We start from the raw sequence: 20,493 nt of genomic DNA, 5'->3' as shown, positions 1-20,493 counted from the left end.
GCTCATCAACACAACATTTCCAAATTACACAACTGTCACTCACTGGAGGGTTTTTTTTTTTTTTTTTTGCTGTTGTTTATCACGACAATCTGTGGAAAGTCTAGAGACGGTTGTGCATCAGCAATTTCTCAAATTCTTTTTGTATTGAGTTTGCACTGACTCATTTGTATTGCATTTGCTTCCTGGTTGAGTATATACTGTATTTAAAGCTGCTCTATTCTGTGATGTATAATCTGTTATTAACAGTATACACTTGTAGACAATGAGTCTATTAACCAGTCTAATGTGCTGAATGGATTCTACCATTAATCTACTCTTGACATTTCTGCCTCTCACATTTGTACTTCACAAGCTTCAGGCTGGATTGCTACAATCACACTTAGATTCTTTCGCTCTTCTATTCTTCACTCCTGAGATTTGAGTAAGGGGTGTTGCCCACTGTCAATTTTAATTCAATTCAATTCAGTTTTATTTGTATAGCACTTTTAACTTTGTCTCAAAGCAGCTTTACAGAACATAAAAAGTTCAAGAATAATGTTAGACAAAAGGTTCAAGATTAATATCAGACTTATATTTAAATTTCTTTATATTAATCCCTTATTCCTTAATGAGCAAGACTGAGGTGACTGTGGCAAGGAAAAACTCCCTTAAATGGTAAGCGGAAGAAACCTTGAGAGGAACCGGACTCGAAAGAAAACCCATCCTCATTTGGGTGACACCAGAGAGTGTGAATTACCATTAGCAACGGAGAGTGTGATTATGAATAATGTCCTTTCTACAGTCATATACACTATATTGCCAAAGGTTTTGGGACGTCTGCCTTTACATGCACATGAACGTAATATGGAGTTGGTCCACCCTTTGCAGCTATAACAGCTTAAACTCTACTGGGAAGGCTTTCCACAAGGTTTAGGAGTGTGTTTATGGGAATTTTTGACCATTCTTCTAGAAGCACATTTGGGAGGTCAGGCACTGATGCTGGATGAGAAGGCCTAGCTTACAGTCTCCGCTCTAATTCATCCCAAAGGTGTTCTATCAGGTTGAGGTCAGGACTCTGTGCAGGCCAGTCATGTTCCTCCACACCAGACTCACTCATCCATGTCTTTATGGACCTTGCTTTGTGCACTGGTGCACAGTCATGTTGGAACAGGAAGGGGTCATCCCTAAACTGTTCCCACAAAGATGGGTGCATGAAATTGTCTAAAATGTCTTGGTATGCTGAAGCATTAAGAGTTCCTTTCACTGGAACTAAGGGGCTAAGCCCAACCTCTGACAAACAATGATTTGGAGGGGTGTCCCAAAACTTTTGACAATATAAGTGTATAGTCATTTGGAGCTCCTGAGCAACTCATAAGTTAGCTCAACATCCGATTTCATTATCAACTCCTCCATCAAATCCTCCGAAATTTCATCTGGTACATCTCTAGATGCCTCAGGACCCTCGCAGGGTTGGCTTCTTCTCACTACAGGACTGAAATCTTCATGAAGCGGAATATTTTCTTAGCCCTCATGTTTCATGTCTGTATTATTATTAATCAAAGATGGGATTGTGGAAAAAATACATTGTTATTTTATTTTTAAAAAATCTCTAAAAATAAGTTTAAAATAATAGTTAAAAATAAATAAATATAAATATTTTTTTCAAAAGCTCATATTCTCATATTATTGTGTTGTAGCTTGTCCTTTATCAGGTGGTGTTATTCTTTTTTCCCCATTTCCTGGTAATGGGTCCAGAATGGTTATGGACAATTGGCAAAAAACAAACCCCTTTGTAAAAATGTCTAAAACCGTACAATGTAGATATGTATTGTGTAACCTAAGGGTTTGCCAGACAGCAATTTTTTGCACTTAGTGGAGCTTTAAGAACAGCTGTGCTAATGCAACAAAAAATGGACTCTTCACATACCTGCATGAGCATTCACTCAGTGTCTCTTACCCCATTTGATTAAGTTGTCTCCAAGGGTAGCCATGATTGCTTGGCAAGATGATGTAGCTAACAAATCTTTCTACAGAGTCAGAAAGGCACAGAGAGTCAGCTTTCTGCACTGAACTGCAACACAACTCCAGGGGCTATTCTCAGCAGGGTATTTTCCATCCCTCTCTGTCTTCACTTAGTCAATTGTCACGGTTTAGCCATAAGATTATCTAAATAGTTAAATTGTTACACATGCTAACACTGCCATTAGAGGTCCTTAGTGTGTAAACAGGATCCTGTGTTAAAGGCTTTAGCCTAATTGCATGTATTGCACCCGTAATACAGATAGCTGAGATGCTTCTCCATATGGATTTGATTTTTGTTTCCGGATTTCAAAGGAAATGATATTGTGAAATCTGATTTAATGCTTCCCTTGAATTGCTCATCCTTACCTAGGAGAATTTTTCTCTGGTAGTGTTTGTTTGTCAAGGTTTGTATATGAGACCCTTTACGGGTCGCTGATAATGATGTAGGTGATTTATTATATAATTGTATGTCATGTCTGTTCTTTCAATATATGAATATATGTATTTGCTTGTTTGACAAAGACGTACAACAGTTGAACGAATAAATTCTTCACTACTGAGCTATGTTTGAGACTGAAAAACGGAATAAAATGCACACATTGCTTACAAAAATGCAGGTACTGTTTTCTAATTGTGTTAATTGCTTCTTCTCATGTCCAGTTCTTTTAACTTCTAAAATATTGACTTGCCCCTTCAATGTTGCATACCTCTCTGTATGACTACAGCAGAGACGGTTCATTGGAAGCACGTCACTGGTGTTGCCCTGAGGTCAAAAGCAGGAAGGAGGCACCATTTGCAGTGTTCCAAGTATGAGAGACGTAGTTTTGTTGCATAGATCATTGCACCAGCCATGTGCACCTCATTGGCACGTCATAGTTCGGTTTTATGGCAGGAATGTGCGAGAAATAGTAAACGAATCCTTTCTAAACGCAGAGAGCCTGTGTCACTAGGGATGGAATATTTGCTGAAGCAGCACACTACCTCTTTGTTTAGGACTTTTTCAAGTCACAGCACCCGGCTGGAGTAATTTATCATAAAACTCACAGGCTTTCTGAACACAAATGCCGTGAGTCATGTGATTATTTCTATTCAAAGAGTTGGTCTGTTCTTTCTTTATTGAGTTTATATTTTAAGTCAGTTGTGATGAATGTTTTTTTTACACTATTGTGTACTAATACGCTTGCACCTTCATGCAATTATCCAATCAGCCGGTCATTTGGCAGCAGAGCAGTGCATAAAATCATGCAGATGCAGGTCAGGGGCTTCTGTTAATTGTTCATATTAAACATCAGACTGGGAGAAAAAAAAATGTTATTTCAGTGACCGTGGCGTGATTGTTGCTGCCAGACGGTCTGGTTTGAGTATTTTTAAAAACTGCTGATCTGTCATTACCGTCTCTAGTGTTTACACAGATTGGTGTGAAAAACAAATACAAAAAAATGCTAGAAATGCCTTCTTCGTGATGGACATCAGAGGAGAACGGCTAGACTGGTACAGGCTGAAAGAAAGTCTCTGGAAACTTAAATAAGCATTCTTCACAACTTGGGCAAGAAGGAAAGCATCTCAAAGTGCAAAACACATCAAACCTTGATGAGTTTCAATGGTGTGTCTGAAAAGACCAGCACAGCTTCACCGGAAAATTTGCAGTTCAAAAGAAAATCCTTCACCAATGACTTTTTAAGATCAGTGATATTAACTATTATAAAATGGTGCAGTTAGGACTGGTTTATTTTAATGTGTTTATATTATAAGCATGGCAGTCTAAAAAGATACTCCACATAAACAGTTTAAAAACCATGTATGATTGGCGATATGGTCAGAATGATCCAGAAAGTTATTTTACTTCTAGTAACCCTAGAAAAATCGTATAGGTTTTGCCCTCTCCAAACCACGAGTTGGTCTTTTTTCCTCCATTTTTGCAATGTGCCTGCTGCTCTCACGCTTCTCACCTCTTGTTCATGTATACCTTAATTTGACATTTTAATTTGTTTAATTTGTCCAAGGTTACCTAATCAAAATCCTTTTCCAAGCCTAGACCAGAGCAGTTGATGTTTACAGGGCTTTCTCAAGTTTTTAGGCAGTTTGAACTCACAACCTAGCAGTCACGAGCGCTATGCAGCCACTGCCCGAGTTCTGATATAAACTTCAGATTCGTTAAATGCTACAATTTCACAGAAGTACTGGCAAGTATGGTGTTTGCAATTGAGGAAAAGCACAGTCTTACATTACACATGAGTAGTTCCAGATGGATAGACATCAAATAGGCATTAGAAGGATCACAGACATGACAGAAAAATAGACGACGCTTCCTTTATTGAATCAACCTGGCAGGCCGTATTTTCACATTCTCTTATCTTGTACAAGACTAAAGAGAAAATTATTAGATCGTGGAGAGATTAAAAGCATTAACTTTGTGGCCATTATGACAAGTGACAAATGGAAACATGGCTTTGTGTAATGCGAATAGAGGTCTATTACAAAGATAGCTGGTCCATCTTTGAAAGAGCACTGTGCTTTACTATTTAAGCTGTTTAACAGAGGTTTTGAGTGTCCCCTCCAAGTTTTGTGCTTGTGCATGTTGTTATTATTAACAGACTTGAATTCTCCATATTGGTATGATTACTCGGTCAGTCCCACTCTGTACTACTGTAATGCATGCATAGCCACAGTTCCCTGAAAAGAGCTTTCACTGTACGGTGTTCCTTTTACCGTTACCATTAGCATCTAACGCCATCACTCACACATTAGAAGCGCTGTCTGGAACTCATACCTAACATACCATGTGTTTTGATTGTTGTGTATGGGTGAACTCAGCTACCATCCATCACACAAAGCAGCTCCTCAGTGGCTGTTTCCAGACTAGAGTTACCCTGTGCTAAAGTACTTCTGTCTGTCTGTCTGTCTTTTTTATTTTTTATTTTTACAGTATCAACAACAAGCTGCAGCAGCCCGAAGCCGCATCCGGGGTCCTGGAGTATGCTATGAAACATTTTGGCGAATTGGTGAGCATCTCTTTCCCGTATATATTTTTTATTTTAATGCTGAATGAAATCAGCCACCCTCCTAGGAAACCGAGAGCCGAAAATTGCGCGAACCAGAATGCGTATGCAAACACTGACGTACATTCTCCGAAGTCCAAACCGAGTTCATCCAGTTTTGTGTTTTAAAGCCAGTCTTCATCACATACTCATATCAGAAGTGCATAAACAGTGAAGCAAAACTATTGAACCCAAGCCCTATTAAATAGACTTCACTGGCTATAGTTATAATCAACACTGAGCGTAAATATCCTTGCTGAGAAGCAATAAGAGATTTGGACAAGGGGTAGATAATCACTAGGATTAATTTAATTTCATATGCTTTCATATGCTTCTTCGGCTGGAACCACAAAGCCAGAGCACTCGGACCTAAATCCCTCCTTCTCATGTGTCTCATGCTGATCATTGGGACACGGCCCAGATAAGAAATTACGTCCATAAACAAGGATGTTCCTAGGAAGACTGCAGATGCTTTTCCACATCTGCTGCATAACCTAGTGGACAGGCTCTTTTTGTTAGACTTGATTGTACCTAATTGTTCCAAGATACAATTACGTGGCTCGTCTGATTTTCCTCCCAAGTCGCATCTCTGTGGGTCATATGTGACGATCACAAGTGGTCCTAAAAGCAAATAGCATGACCGGACCCTTATTAAATGTGTATAAGGATATCAGAGAATTGTTATCAGAGAATATGGTGTTTTTATATAGTTTTCTTTATTGAGTGTACGGATTTGGTAGAAGTCTGGTCTCACATTTTTACAGAGAATCTCTTTTTCTCATTAGTCGTCTTGGCAGCCCGGTCCATCTTTGTTATTTTTCTTATAGAGAACAGACTAGAGTCTGGTAAAGAGCAGGCATGGAAGAAAATGGGATTGTCTCGGAGAACGTGACAGCTAAACTAGACTGTTTGATCTAAGTGCCTCAAATGTGACTTTCTGTAAAATATCGAAGTGGACATTTTCATGGGGCGGTGCATGATGAATGGTTAGCTGGAGACGCCATCACGCCGAATGTTTACTTTTCTTCTTGAATCTACAATATTCAGACTAAAGCAAGTTACATGTAAAATGGCATGTCACATCAGGCTGGTTTCCTGAGAGTCTGAGAATGTAATATTATATAGTTTATAGAAATTGTATGGACTGACATGAAGTTTGTTTTAATGGGGTCATGATTTCACATGTTTTACTTTGACAACAATACCAGGTATAGTGTAGTGATACTTTGGCCTAAAAAAAAAATCTACAGACTATCCACAAAAAGTCCTTGAACTCTTTTAATTTAGATATTTGTAATTATAAACTCAAAGGTCTTGATAAGTTAAATTAAAGAATATAACTAAATACTACAAATTGTTTCATTTAGTTTTAAGTGAGATTATGAACATTTACCTGTTTTAAACACCGAGACCTTGCGACAAGCCCAGCCTTTAGGAATTTCTTCAACTTATTTGATGGAAAGCACACATGCCTTTAAAGATAAGGATCCAGTGAAATTAATTATGATAGAACTTTAAAAGTTAAAGCAACCACTAAATCAAATGAAAAATTGCCGTTCAGTTTTAAAACTGCGTAATTCTTTTTATAAGGAAATTAGCTGGTAAGGAGAGATCTCACTACAGTTCTCCGGTATCTGCTAGTAAAATCCCAGACATCCTCAATGACATTTTTAGCAGAAATCTGGTCTGTTACTTAGTACTGACCATTACGTGATTTAAAAAAAAAAAGATCTCTGTAACGGTTTTTTTTTTTTTCTTCTGACACATTAATGTCGTAGGAATAAAATGGATCACTTTAAAAAGACAAAAAACCTACTGTTTGTATGCGTGTGTTTATTTTGTCTGGATTGGCCTTTTGACACCATGACAAACCCAAAATGGCAGGCTTGATACTCCAAACTGAAGACCTCCCAGCGAGAGTTCATCTGCTTTACTTGAAGAAGTAATAACAAGAGAGCGTCAGACTTTAGGTTGATTTACGTATTGACGCATCTGCTGCATCCAGTCGCTGTAGCGAGCTCGAAATGAGACGAATGTACACTCTGTATACTGCATGCATAAATTCATAGTCCATTCATTCATAATTTCTGTATTATGCTATGTTATTCATTTGTTTCACCTTGAGAAATTGATTATTCAGAAATTAATTTGTTTTGTTTATGCGTGGTATTTTATTTTCTATTAATAAATTGGTGAATTTTTTTAATTTTAGGCAAAAATATATATTACTTTTTGTATGCACATTTTTCCACTTTTATAGGAAATTCAAGCCACCTGGTATGAGAAACTACATGAGTGGGAAGATGCTCTAGTGGCCTACGATAAGAAGATCGACATGAATAAAGGGGACCCGGAGCTTATCCTGGGCCGCATGCGCTGTTTAGAGGCACTGGGTGAATGGTGAGTCCACAGTCCTTTACAGGACTTTGTTTTGATTTTTCGGAAAGATCAGAGCATTTTACACGGTATATCACAATGAATTTTCTTCATTCGAAAGTTAATCAAGATTTACGTACTTCTGGTGAAATACTACCATGCTTTCCCCCCCTTCTTTTTCAAAAATAAATAAATAAATAAATCTTTCGAAGCTGCCCTATATTTGATTATATTCAGACCCTGTTTGTTTGGCATTATTGGAAATGGCATCAGGTAAATAGAAACGGGAATCGAATATTCCCAGGAGAAGGGTGTGAACCCGAGCTTTGACTGGTCACACTTCATCTGTGCTTACTGGGTCTTTAGTACCGCTGATGGAATCTGACAGAGTCACTGGGCAAGAAGAAAGGAAAATGCAGAGCATTTCCTGTAACTGGAACAGTGCACATTTGCTGGGAAGGGCTAGCAGGACACTGTGTACGGTGGAGTCATATGCTTGGATGCTCTTTTCTTTTGCGCACTAACTGTTTGAATCATTTCGAGAAGCATTGCCTCGGGGTGGAGCGCTGAGTGAGTACAGATGAGTATGAGGCTTATCAAATAACTACACTATGAATGAAGCCAGTTACCTGATGAGTTGATAAGGCTTGTTTCTAAATAATGTCCAGCTTCTTAACACATGGCATGCTGAAGAAAAGAATATAGAAAATACACAATAAATAAAATAGACATAAAATGCCACCCTTTTCTCATAGTGTTTTATTCCTCTTATATCACAAAAGCTGAGCAAGATGTAGGTTTAATATTATAAATTATCCCTGAAACAAATCATTTACACTATACAGTGTGTACAAAAAGTCTACCAAAAAAAAAAAAAAAAAACCAAGGTAAATCATGTCAGAACTGATCCTTTGTTAAAGAACATTTTGTTTGTAATAGAGAATTCAGTCTTTTTGTGTGAGAGTATTCCCACTCTGTTCATCATGATTTGGTCATTTTATTCCACTCTTCTTTGCAAAAACCCTCCACCTCTGTCAAACTGTGAAGGGATCTCCGGTGCACAATTCTACAGGTTTTCGCAGGATTTAGATCCGAGCTCTGACTGGGCCGTTCCAGAACATTGATCATCTTCCTCTGAAGTGTTTGTTGACTTGGATTTGTGCTTTGGGTAGTTATCTTGGCGGAAGGTAAATCTGTCTTCATCTTCAGGTGGCTAACAGAGCCCTGTAGATTTTGTGCCTAAACAGATGGGTGTTTTGAGTCATCCATAACTCCTGTATCGTAAAAATAGTCCCAGCTGAAAAGAAGCAAGCCCATAGCATGATGCTGCCACCACCATGTTTCACTGTGGGTATGGTGTTAAGTTGTCTTGTTAAGTGTTGTTCTACCTTGGTGTCATCAGACTATAACACATTTTGCCAAATGACTGCTGTTATAAAAAAAGAGACTCTCTCTCTCTTTTTTTTGGGTGGAGAAAAGTTACTGCTATTTAATTCATGTATGGCTTTGAAATGTAGTACAGAAGCTATTTATTTTTGTAGGCTGGAATCCAAAACCACATTCATTCAAAGCTAATGTACAATACAAGGTATCTAAAAATAATACCATATTCTGAGCATTCAGTCTCACTGCATTGCTAAGGATTATGAAGTCCATAAGTGTCCTATTTTCACTTTACATTTTGTTTTTAAATAAGGATTTGCCCACAGGGCACCAGGGCATCTTGTTTACATTACTGCAGCAAGATTTCATACTCATGAATGATTTTGCTTGACACATTGGTAACCTAGCTCCTATTTTTGTTCTTCCTGCATAAGTGCCTGTCTCTGTGTGTGTTAGACAGACAGACATATAGCATAAGCTCCCCATGTTATCATAGCGCATATAATAAGTCCTTCAGTCAGCTGGGAAAGCGTTTAATTCACCCTCTCCCCCTAAAAGCCATCTGAGTACCGACACACTCTGCTAATCTTGGGGCCCTCTTTGTGCAGTGACCCTTTTTGCCCCTCCTCCCCCCAATGGACAAACACAGTCAACCACGACTTTTACAGATTCTTCACACAGAGCTCCGGGAAAGCCTATATCAAGCCCAGGCCTCGGAGGGCCTATTTGTTTCACAGCTCAATGCCTCCTGGTTGTGACATGATGTCATGGTGTTTTCTGGTCTATCACAGTCGTATTAGCACAAGTCAGTGAAAGTCATTGACTTTATGGTGTAAGAGTATTGATAAAACACAGACGAGTGCTTGACCTTGCCTTCCTGCCCTGTCTGGTTGATTTTATTTCCAGCAGCTGGTCAAATGTGGCTCAGTGGTGGATGAATTATTCAAGTCTATTCCAACAGAGATTGGAGCATTACATTGCTAATTCGAAATAAAAGAAAATGGCAAAAAGCCAGATTGCGTTGTCCGCTTGCACTGCTGTACAAATGTAGGTCTCACTTGAAACTGAATATTAAATGAATAAAAAAGGAAATGCTGCCTGCAGACTCAGTAATGGTGCCTTTCTGTCTCTCTCTTTCTCTCAGGGGTCAGCTACATCAGCAGTGTTGTGAGGAATGGACTCTGGTTAGTGAGGAGACGCAGGCCAAGATGGCTCGCATGGCAGCTGCAGCAGCCTGGGGCCTGGGTAAAGACACACGCACACTTCATTTTTGTTTTTCCAAAACAGTTTATGAAGTCTACTGATGGTCTCCGCTTAGATTTTGCACCCGAGTTCCCTATTGTAATAGACACATATATTTATGTTCCACTTAGGACTGGGCAATAGTGCAGTCTTATCACATGTCAGCAATGACTGACACAAATCTGCCCGTATGATTGTTGAAAAATAATTAAGATTTCAAATTTATTAATCCTACAATTTCAAATAGCAATAGATGATTATCAAAACTGAATTATGCATATACCGTATACATCGATCAGCCATAACGTTATGAGCAGTGCCAGGTGAAGAGAGTAACGCTGATTATCTCCTCATCATGGCACCTGTTAGTGGGTGGGATATATTAGGCAGCAAGTGAACATTTTGTCCTCAAAGTTGATGTGTTAGAAGCAGGAAAAATGGGCAAGAGTAAGGATTTGAGCGAGTTTGACAAGGGCCAAATTGACTGGATCAGACTCAATGCACGTGGGGAGCGAAGGCTGGCCCGTGTGATCCGATCCAACAGACGAGTTACTGTTGCTCAAATCACTGAAGAAGTTAATGTTGTGTCTGATCGAAAGGTGTCAGAATGCAGAGTGCATCACAGTTTGTTGTGTTTTGGCAGCAAAAGGGGGACGAACACAATATTAGGCAGGTGGTCATAATGTTATGACTGATCGGTGTATCTGCAGCATGTAGTGTAAATAAAATTAGAAGTATGCTTCCATGCTGTAAACAGACTTTCTTGTTCAAGAGGCAAGATTATGAAATGGTTTATTATAATATTTTACATGTCTGTTTGTGTGTATTATAGGGCACTGGGACAGTATGGAAGAGTACACCTGTATGATCCCTAGAGACACCCATGATGGTGCCTTTTACAGGGCAGTACTCGCTTTGCACCAGGACCTCTTCTCATTGGCACAACAAGTGAGTGACAGTTCCTAACTTTGGTGTACAATATTATATAGTATATAGTACATTGACCAGCCACTTTAATAGAAACACCTGTACCCCTCACTGGCTCTCCTATAATGGACAGTTAATGTTGTCTGTCACTGAGATCACATTTTATTTGTTTTCTCCAAATTGGCAGTTGATTGTTGAGCACATAATGATCGTCATCCACATGATGGAAAACCCAGCAACGGTGTTAATGTGCACAAAATTGATCAATACAGGGAGGAATTAATTGGAATGAATGAATGTTTCTTTGCTATAAATCTCTTGGATAAAAGAAGACAAGGCTTCAGCACCACAGGTGTTCAACATCATGATCGCAGCATTCCTGTCAGAGGAGGTATCCCAAAGGTCATCCTGCATCTATGATCTGTCTGCTCGCCTTTATATGTCCTCCTCCGTTCTCTCATCCTCCTAATCAAAGACAGACCACAACTCTCTCCATTTTTCAGCTGAAAAGAAAGACAGCCGTCCAAAGCCGAACCTGTTCCTGTCAAAAAAACCCAAACTGGATCCAGATGTGATCGTACCGGGGATTTTTTCTGATAGCTGGGAATCCTCTATGGGTACCATTTTGCAGGCAGAATTGAATCGAAAATATAATAAAGTTAAACAGCAAAATTAAGACATGACTGAGTGGAGAAATAAACTTGGTGTGGTGCAGAAGCATTAGTCACTTTTATTTTTTCTATGTAGTTTTCTGTTCAGTGGCATTTTAGTAAGGAGAACTTTTACCTTAACTTTCTAAGTCTGCCCACAGGTTTGAGTGGCACTGTTGTGCTTAAAGAACCAGATAGAAGAAAAGAGGTTTTTATCACAGCTCTGATCTGACTTACTCTTCAAATCCATGTAACCCAAATAAACCCCAATAACCCAAATAAATGGCCATTCAACTGTGATCTGCAGCATCCATCTTGTGCTTTTGATAAGGTCATACAGTAAGCTCCGTTATCTTTCCTACTCACGCACACAGACTTGTACACACACTGTGTGTGTTCTGTTCTCTGACATTTAATCAGACTGAGCCATAATTGCTGGTCAGGATGCCAAAATGGCAGCTCACACCCTCAGCTGGAGAAAACCCCCTTTCTTTATGCCGTGCTCTCCTTTTATTTGGTGTTTCTCTCGCTCATTCCCGTCAGTTTCTCCGGATGGGTTAATTACCGCATGGGGAATGCAGGTGTTGACCAGACGCCTGTAAACCTTGTAGTGGCTATGGACTTTTCCGTAGCCGGTTGCTCTTGGGCGTGCCCGTTCTCAGTTTGATGCTTTTGCTGGTAACATGTCTGGCGTCCAGTAATTCGGTTTTATTTAGTTTGATAATGACTGGAATGTTTGGTGTTTCATTATAGGCATTTCTTACAGAGGCGTCTGGCTGCGTGTGCCACATGAAGGTGAAGTGCTGAAAAGCTTTGAATCCACCCGCACTGCTACAGGTGCTAGAACTGGCAGGCTTTTAGAGCGCTTGTCAGCTAATAAGTGTTAAGGAGAAAATGGATGGGAGAATCGTGATTGAAGTAAAATTGAAAAATAGCCATAATGGACTAGACATACAAATCTGTGCAGCTTTCAGTAAGACCATGCTGGGGGAAAATAAGTGGATCAGCTTGACTTAAAGGACTTAAGTTACACCATGTGTTTTATTATTCCTTGTACTGTGGAATTGAGTGATGAGACAAAAGAAGTCAGCAGCTGGAGGATGGATATTGAATTATTAGCCTCAAACCTGTGTTTCATTACCTGAGTGCTCATGCCAAACTCAGAGTGTGTATGCATTATTGTGTGTGTGTGTTTCAGTGCATCGACAAGGCAAGAGACCTGCTGGATGCTGAGTTGACTGCCATGGCTGGAGAAAGCTACAGCAGAGCATACGGGGTGAGGTTTTACTGCTTATTTAACAGGCTTCTTGTGAAGAACCGGACCTCATTATCACTGCAGATGAGCTCTAGAAGAGTAGTAACATTGAATAGCACCAGTGATGAACAGTGGGCTTTCTTCTTCCTTTTTTTTTTTTTCACTCCCTTCTTATTAGAAGGTGTAGTCTTAGGTAACATCCTTGAGATCAAACCAAGTCTGTGCCTGTTAGTAGTCTTTGTGTTTATACCTTCCACATTTTCTTGCATGTCAGCAAGTGAAATCTATTTTTTTTTTTCCCCTAAACATAAGTCTGATGTGGTTTATATAACGATGGCCATAAATTTCCATGGGTGGAAGGACGTCATAGTTTATCTTGTACAGATGTGGGGCTTGATGAGTTGGGTATGTTTATTTGTATATACACCATTGCTCTAATGAGAGTAAGTCAAACTGTCTGCAATTTTGGGATTTGATCTATCCAAAGCACACAGTCTGAATATTTTTGTTGAACCTGTTTGCCTTTTGAAAAAAAAAAAAAACAGTTCACTAATAAATCAATGTTCTTTGAATGATTGTCTGCTGTGTTGGATCATAATGACGTTGGGTGATTTATTTTATTTACTTACTTTTGTTCAGATTAATGTGTTGCATCCTTTTCCCAGATTGAAACCCCCTCCGCAGGTAGAGAGTGCATCGAACCTTTAATGTCTAACAGGGCACATATTAGCATCACAAATTCCTTGAGGAATCCTCACGAAACAAACATTTAAATGATAAAATATGTTTCATAAAGTCAGCTCTGCAATTCGCATCTTTCACCCTTCACTGTCTCGTCCCGTCTCCCACTCCTAGGCCATGGTGTCATGTCAGATGCTTTCGGAACTAGAAGAGGTGATCCAGTATAAACTGGTTCCAGAGAGGAGGGACATCATCCGGGAGACGTGGTGGGAACGATTGCAGGTAACCTCATCGCACTGGGTCACCTGTGATCGTCTGCATTTTGTCTGGTCAGAGAGTGGTTCAGGAAGACGAGGTAATTTTAGAGAGGAAGTCTGCCAGATGTTCCGGATTGAAATAAGTTACAAGGCTATACAAAAGTAAGCAACGGCGAGGTGGTGCGATGCGGCGTGACGCAAGAGGAATTTCATTTCATTTCAAAGTCGGTTTATAGTTGCATTGAAACGCCTAAGAAAAGTTTGTTCCTGTTGCTGCTTTCATTATACCATCTATAAAAAAGAGTTTTTCACTCTGTTTAAATTAATAATATAAAGATACAGCTCGCATGGAAATGGTAAAATCCTTTCCCTTGGTAGAAATCGTTCGATTTTGTGTTGGTTTAAGCACAATTATATAGAACCCTCATTGAAAAATGCTTTTAATTAAGTGCTGGGGCTCCTTCTAAACCAATCACAATTGAGAAATGAGCTGTGATCTGCGAATACAGACATATACAGCATATAGCTGAAGAACTGAGGATTTGTGGTGAAGAATAGTGAAGGATACTCGTGCAAGATCAGCTAATATAAAGGAAACATTACAACCACGTGACTATAAAAAAAAAATAAATAAATAAAAATCAGCCTGACTGGTTATAGTCTAATTACTTGGGTAAATATGGTAGAATCGCATGTTTAAAATGATCACGCAGGTAATTATGGTTTCTTTGCTTGTAGATAGCACAATCTACGTTCTTTACAACCTGAATTCTATTTACAAAGCATACGAAACATTCCAATACTAAAGTCATTTTTAACGATTCATCGTACTGCACATGTAACCATCTCTGTCCCATTCCGATATCCACATCAACTTTCTTTCATTGTACAAAAATATTCAGTTAATCGAAAATATTTTAACTATCGTATTGCGTTTTTAATGAACAGTCATCTGCACACTTGTGTACCAGTTCACATATATTTATTTGTCCAGTGGATCCGAAATGAAATACCTTTCGCCGTTTAACGTCAAAGCTTTCAACCATCAAGATTCTAGGTAAAGAGAGATGTCCCGGAGAGATCAAGTCGGACCATGCAGAATGTGTTGGCAGAGGGCAGATGGAATATTCATGGAAGCGATTTACTAGCAAATAAAGCCGAGCATCTGTAGGGCTTTGCTCTGGTTGAGACATGGCACTCCTTTGAATTGCAGCCTGTGAGACTTGATTACGATGTCACCTGCTGTGCTTTTGCCAGCACGTGTGAAGAAAACGCATTACGAAGAGCAAATATCTTCGATCGGGCAGCATTATTGAGGAAGTCACCCTTAAATGGTGCTTTAAAATTGAAGTTGAGTTGAGGCTGTGCACAAGTCTGAGATCCTCCCAGGGTTTTGCTGGGGAATTAATCTGAAATTAGTAACTAGGAAGTTCCAATCATATGCTGTATATGGAATGTATATCTAGTAACTACATAATACAGGACCCACGTATACACAGAAGACTATGTGCTGTCTATATTTCACCAACATATTTCCAGTAAAGGAAAGAATCCTGTGTGTTTTGTGCAGGGCTGCCAGCGAATAGTGGAGGACTGGCAAAGGATCCTGATGGTGCGATCTCTGGTCATCAATCCCCACGAGGACATGAGGACGTGGCTGAAGTATGCCAGCCTGTGTGGAAAGAGTGGACGTCTGGTAAGGGAGAATCATTTTGATCAGGATTACTCTAGTAATAGTAAGAAGCATGCCATGTATGAATGTAAATGTTCATACACACACACACACAGTATGTATACAGGAAAAAAACTGTGCTTAGTTACCTTGAGCTCAGACTGAAAATATTTAAGAACTCAAGTTGTTAAATGAAGTAAATTTATGCTAAGTGTATAAGCAAAACCATATTTATTGGAAGTTCTTCCAAGGAAAATGTAACTCGACAGTTTAGATTAATATATCATTATTAATATTATATTTATTAGTTTTTTATTGTCAGATTAATCAGATTATCAAAGAATGTTTATTCATCATGCCAAGAGCTGTTTCTAAATGGCGCAGATGGCCTTGCTACAGATTTCTAGCTCAGATTTGCTCTTTCAACATTAGCATGGCGTTTTTAATCGAGTTTCTGAGCTGATATTGATCAGTCCTGGTCATGCCAGTATTGCCATTACAGACTATCATGCAAAAGCCTTCTGAGGTTTAATATTGTTTAGTAACATATGCTGTTCATTTTGCTCTGCACTCTTTGCTGCAGTCGTTTAGCCGGCCCTAGCAGACCCGGTTAGGTCCAGGAAGAACGAAGCGAGGAACATTTAACTTTCATCTTGCTGCTTTTAACAATAGCTACATTCAAAATGACCTTTCAAAAGTGACGGTTGATTAAAAAAAGCTACTTCAAACATGGGTCTGTGTTTGTGTTTATGCTGTCATACTCCAGCCTCCCGTGTGAACAAATATTATTCCAAACTATTAGGCTGAATCTACAGTGAGTTCAAGCTTAGGTCGCTGTTTTAAGTCAAAGCTCGGCTGACGTGGATGACCGAGAAAAGTCATGACCTCACAGCTGCGGCCTGCAGTGCTGATCACAAGAGGAAGTGCTCTCGGAGATGAAAAGTCACTGAATGATTACGGTGGACAGGGTGATGAAAAAGGCGAAGAATGACCGTAGTGTTTTTCAGGACACATTACCCTCTGTGAGGTCAGGGGATCGTGGTGGCCCGCTTGTAGAGCTGTTTATTTGTAGATGCTCTGTTGGGACTCAAGTGCCATGACTTTTGATGGATTTTGTCATTGTTTGTTTTTGTCAGTGTCACAGTTATGTTACCTTGCACATGTCCTTTTCCAAGAGGAGGTCTTACTGATCTGCATTCAGTTCGTTCAGCGGAGAAATCTACACTAGGAACTATTGGAGTGATTGCAGTTCTTTGTTAATTAACTGTAATAATTACCAAAGGTCACATGGTCTAGGTCTTGAACTTTGAAAAACATTACGTTTCAGCAGACCAAACCGAGTTTGTGCTGTAGGAGACTGATGTATGAATAAAAGCTGCCTTAATTTCCTAAACGTTAACCAGCACAGCTTCTGTAGCAGATTTTCTGTTGTTAAAAACACATGCAAGCATTTATGTAAATTACTTAGCTGAAGGCAGCTTAGTGGACCAGAGATTAACAACAACATTAGAAACATTCGGTCAGTAATGGGACGGTGTTCTTAGATTTGTTTTTTTTTGTTTTTTTTACCCACTATAGTCTGATTAGCAGTCTGCAGCTGGGTTCATGTAACCAGGAAAATATAACATTTAAAGACAGTTTGTACTAGTCAAAATGGTTATCTGTTCAAGTTGTCTTATTTAAAGCCATAAATTATTTATTAATGGTCGATCATTAAAAGAGCTAAGCTTTTGCCAGTGTTCAGTCATGTTAGTTGCTTATCCTGATCATCGTAAACAAGGTATTTTGTGTCCGGGATTTAACACATTTTATCTACAGAATCCAGCTCATTAATAAAATGGAGCCAACAGAGTACTAAGAAAAGAAAGCTAGCTTTACCTCAGCACATTGAGATATTTCTGGTTAATTTGTCTTTTTGTGCTCAGGCTCTGGCTCACAAGACTTTGGTCCTGCTCCTCGGTGTTGACCCGTCCAAACAGCTGGACCAGCCTCTGCCCACAGCCCATCCGCACGTGACATACGCTTACATGAAGTACATGTGGAAGAGTACACGCAAGGTACGTAAACCCCGAATCAAGATCTCCTCGGGTTTGTTTACAAGCAAACAGTCAAAAGCCGAAGGCAAAGCATAACATTTTTGTTCCTTTTTAACGGTTCTTGACTTCTTTCTACTGTCCAGAACGTGGCGAAGTCAATTCAAAGCTCCGAACACGTGTGTGGGTTATTCCAAACCTCAAACATATATACACTCCTTAATACACGGCCATCTGCCTTTTAGCACAAGACACAAGTTGGAGCTCCAGTTCCCGGTGTTGAGCAGTGTGTTTGGGCATAGTTTCCCTTTCCCTTTCTTTTGTAATACGTTCATGATGTTTACAATGAGAGAGCCTTCAGAAGTTATCTGGTGAGCATCAGAAGAACAGTACCTCTGGAATGAAAGTGAAGAATCTCTCCCCCTAAGGCCAGATGTGTGAGTTGTGTGACTCAGGGAGCTGATAAACGAATACTTTCACTTCATTTCACTCTTCATCTGCACTGACGATGAGAGAAGAAATGTCATTCTCCCCCCAATAAATTTTCTTGGAAAGTACATTGCCTCCACCTTAAAAGTGATGGACAGTGATGACAAACTAAGTGTTGGATTGTGTGTGTGAGAGAAAGAGTGTGTGAGAGAGAGAGAGAACCTGTGATCGTTGCTTTTTTTTCACCAAACAAACTAGAAAATCTAGGGACACATCAATTTCCACAACACCTGGAATTTTGCACATTGTATTTCATCACACTTTACAGAATAACAGTTTGAATATTTCCCATACTACACTGGTTAGTACATGATTCCCTAAGAATATCCTTTCTTGGAAGTTTCCAAAATCCCTATGGTGAAGGGTCAGAATTAAGATTTTTCAATTCCATTTCATATATATGGCAATAGTAACAAATGACCCAGATTTCTAGAAATCCAGGTATAAATTTGAAATTTAGAAATGTATCTCTAAAGAGCAAGCCAGAGATGATGGTGGCAAGGAAAAACCCCATGAAACAACACCAGGAATGAAATCCTAAGAGGAACCAGACTCAAAAAGGAACATCTGGGTGATGCTAGATAAATTTGATTAGAAATAATTTTCTTCTATACCTTTGTATAGTCAAAAAGGGCTTGAGTATGAGCATTACTTGAGTGTGTTCTAGTGAAGGACACCGGAGTGCAATCTGTTCTTAGCATTTGCAGTTGAAAGGCTACCCAAGAAGTGAAGAAAGTATGGAAAATGTATGGTGTTTCGATGACTGATCAAATAAGAAGACAAACGATTTTGAAATATTTTGTTTACTTTTTTTTTCCATTGTGCGTATGATGCTTTATTTAAAAAAATATATATATTAAAAAGGGACAAAAATCATTTCGTTGGAATGATGGAATTTTTCTTTAGGTTGCCAAATAAGGGAACGTAAAGTCAGTTTTAATTTTAAAGTTGTCCTTAAGAAATGCAATACAGTGCTGCTGCATAATAAACTAAAGATTTTTACCCAGGAAGCATGTTTTTTGTTGTGCTCCAATGATTTTGCACGAGATGTCAAGTTGTGTTGTTTATCCCTGAGTTTAATATCTCTCTCTCTCTCTCTCTCTCTCTCTCTCTCTCTCAAACACGCAGATTGATGCGTTCCAGCACATGCAGCACTTTGTGCAGGGCATGCAGCAGAAGGCTCAGCACGCCATCGCAGCTGAGGACCAACAGCAAAAGCAGGAGCTTCACAAGCTCATGGCCAGGTCTGGACAGCTCACCACACACACACACACACTGTAGATTTAGTGTTCTATTTTTCAAAAACACATATCTCTGATGAAAGGCACAGGGGAACACCAGGTGGTGTTGCCTCCTTACAGCCCCACTTTCCCCTTAAAACTGAGTTCAGGTTGCAGTTTGTGCTGCATGTGCTTTCACATTTTCTTCCCCAGAGTTTCTTCTGGGTTTTCTGATTGTCTCCATCATCCCAAAACCACACTGGTGAGTGGATTGGTGACTCTAAAGTGCCGCTAGTGAATACACGTGAATGTGTGTGTATGCTTGGTGCCCTGCAATGAACTAGCAGCCCATTCCTGGTGTAGTGTTCCTGCCTTGCTGTCAGGTGTCCCAGAACCCCGACCAAGCGGTTACTGAAGCTTTACTGGGCCAGTGAAAATCTCAGTGACCTCCTGACAGTTTTTTTTTTTTTAGCAAATAAGCCCCAGTGGTCACTGAAAATCCACTTGTGCTGATGTATGTTCAGAAGTTTCTGATATTATTATGCACCATGCCAAGAACTGGAGCAGAGTAATGATGAAACAGAGAAATAAAGTCGTGCCAAATAGTGATGAAGTCTAAGCTGCACGTATTGCTTAGAACAAAATAATACAAATCTTTTTCTATGAAATCAGAACAGAACATTCTGTGTCCTGCTATTGTAGGAAAATCTTTCACGTGCACTTATGGCCAATTTCACTCTAATGATCTTTAGTTCTAAAGTACAGACTTGTTGTAGCATGTGTATCCACACGTGGCCCTGTCCTGGAAATATCAGGTAGCTTCCATCTCTCTCACCTGCCCTATTTTTAAGGTATTAGCATTTTAAAGACTTAGCCCTTATTAACACGCTCTGGCAGGACTTTTTTCTTTTCATGCTTTTCTATGTGTTCAGGCCCTAAAGGAATGAATCTGTTCTTTGTACCTAAGTGTGCTTTAATGTAGTACTTGTAAAGACATGATATTTAACGTGGAGGCGTTTCTTGTCCGATGTTCAGCAAAGGTGTTATTAGAAAAAAATTATTTTTCATTTTTTTGCAACAGTGATATCTGGTATCCATCCTGACCAGTACATTTTGATGTATGCTTTGCAATACTTAATTCAGTAGAAATGTGTATCTATTATAGACACTGCTACGTCACTATGTAATAATGAATTATAATATAATTGGTCCAATGATAGGACAAAAAAACCCACTACAAAACACTACACTATATGCTGAATAGGGACT

The 20,493-nt window shown here is 39.3% G+C and overlaps 1 protein-coding gene across 1 annotated transcript in view; it reads left to right on the top strand.

Moving 5' to 3' along the window:
• The window catches only part of mtor (mechanistic target of rapamycin kinase), an 83,724-nt gene that overhangs the window by 47,413 nt on the left and 15,818 nt on the right, over positions 1–20,493 (top strand). The window contains exons 29-37 of the mRNA XM_058388875.1: positions 4,928–5,003; positions 7,300–7,439; positions 9,943–10,043; positions 10,873–10,988; positions 12,816–12,893; positions 13,728–13,835; positions 15,381–15,506; positions 17,408–17,539; positions 19,133–19,248. Coding sequence (XP_058244858.1) covers positions 4,928–5,003; positions 7,300–7,439; positions 9,943–10,043; positions 10,873–10,988; positions 12,816–12,893; positions 13,728–13,835; positions 15,381–15,506; positions 17,408–17,539; positions 19,133–19,248 — 993 coding nt within the window. The remainder of the gene's footprint in view (positions 1–4,927; positions 5,004–7,299; positions 7,440–9,942; positions 10,044–10,872; positions 10,989–12,815; positions 12,894–13,727; positions 13,836–15,380; positions 15,507–17,407; positions 17,540–19,132; positions 19,249–20,493) is intronic.

The sequence above is a fragment of the Hemibagrus wyckioides genome, linkage group LG05, assembly GCF_019097595.1.
Source record: "Hemibagrus wyckioides isolate EC202008001 linkage group LG05, SWU_Hwy_1.0, whole genome shotgun sequence".
NCBI lineage: Eukaryota > Metazoa > Chordata > Actinopteri > Siluriformes > Bagridae > Hemibagrus > Hemibagrus wyckioides.
This window is presented reverse-complemented; position numbering and strand designations above follow the sequence as displayed.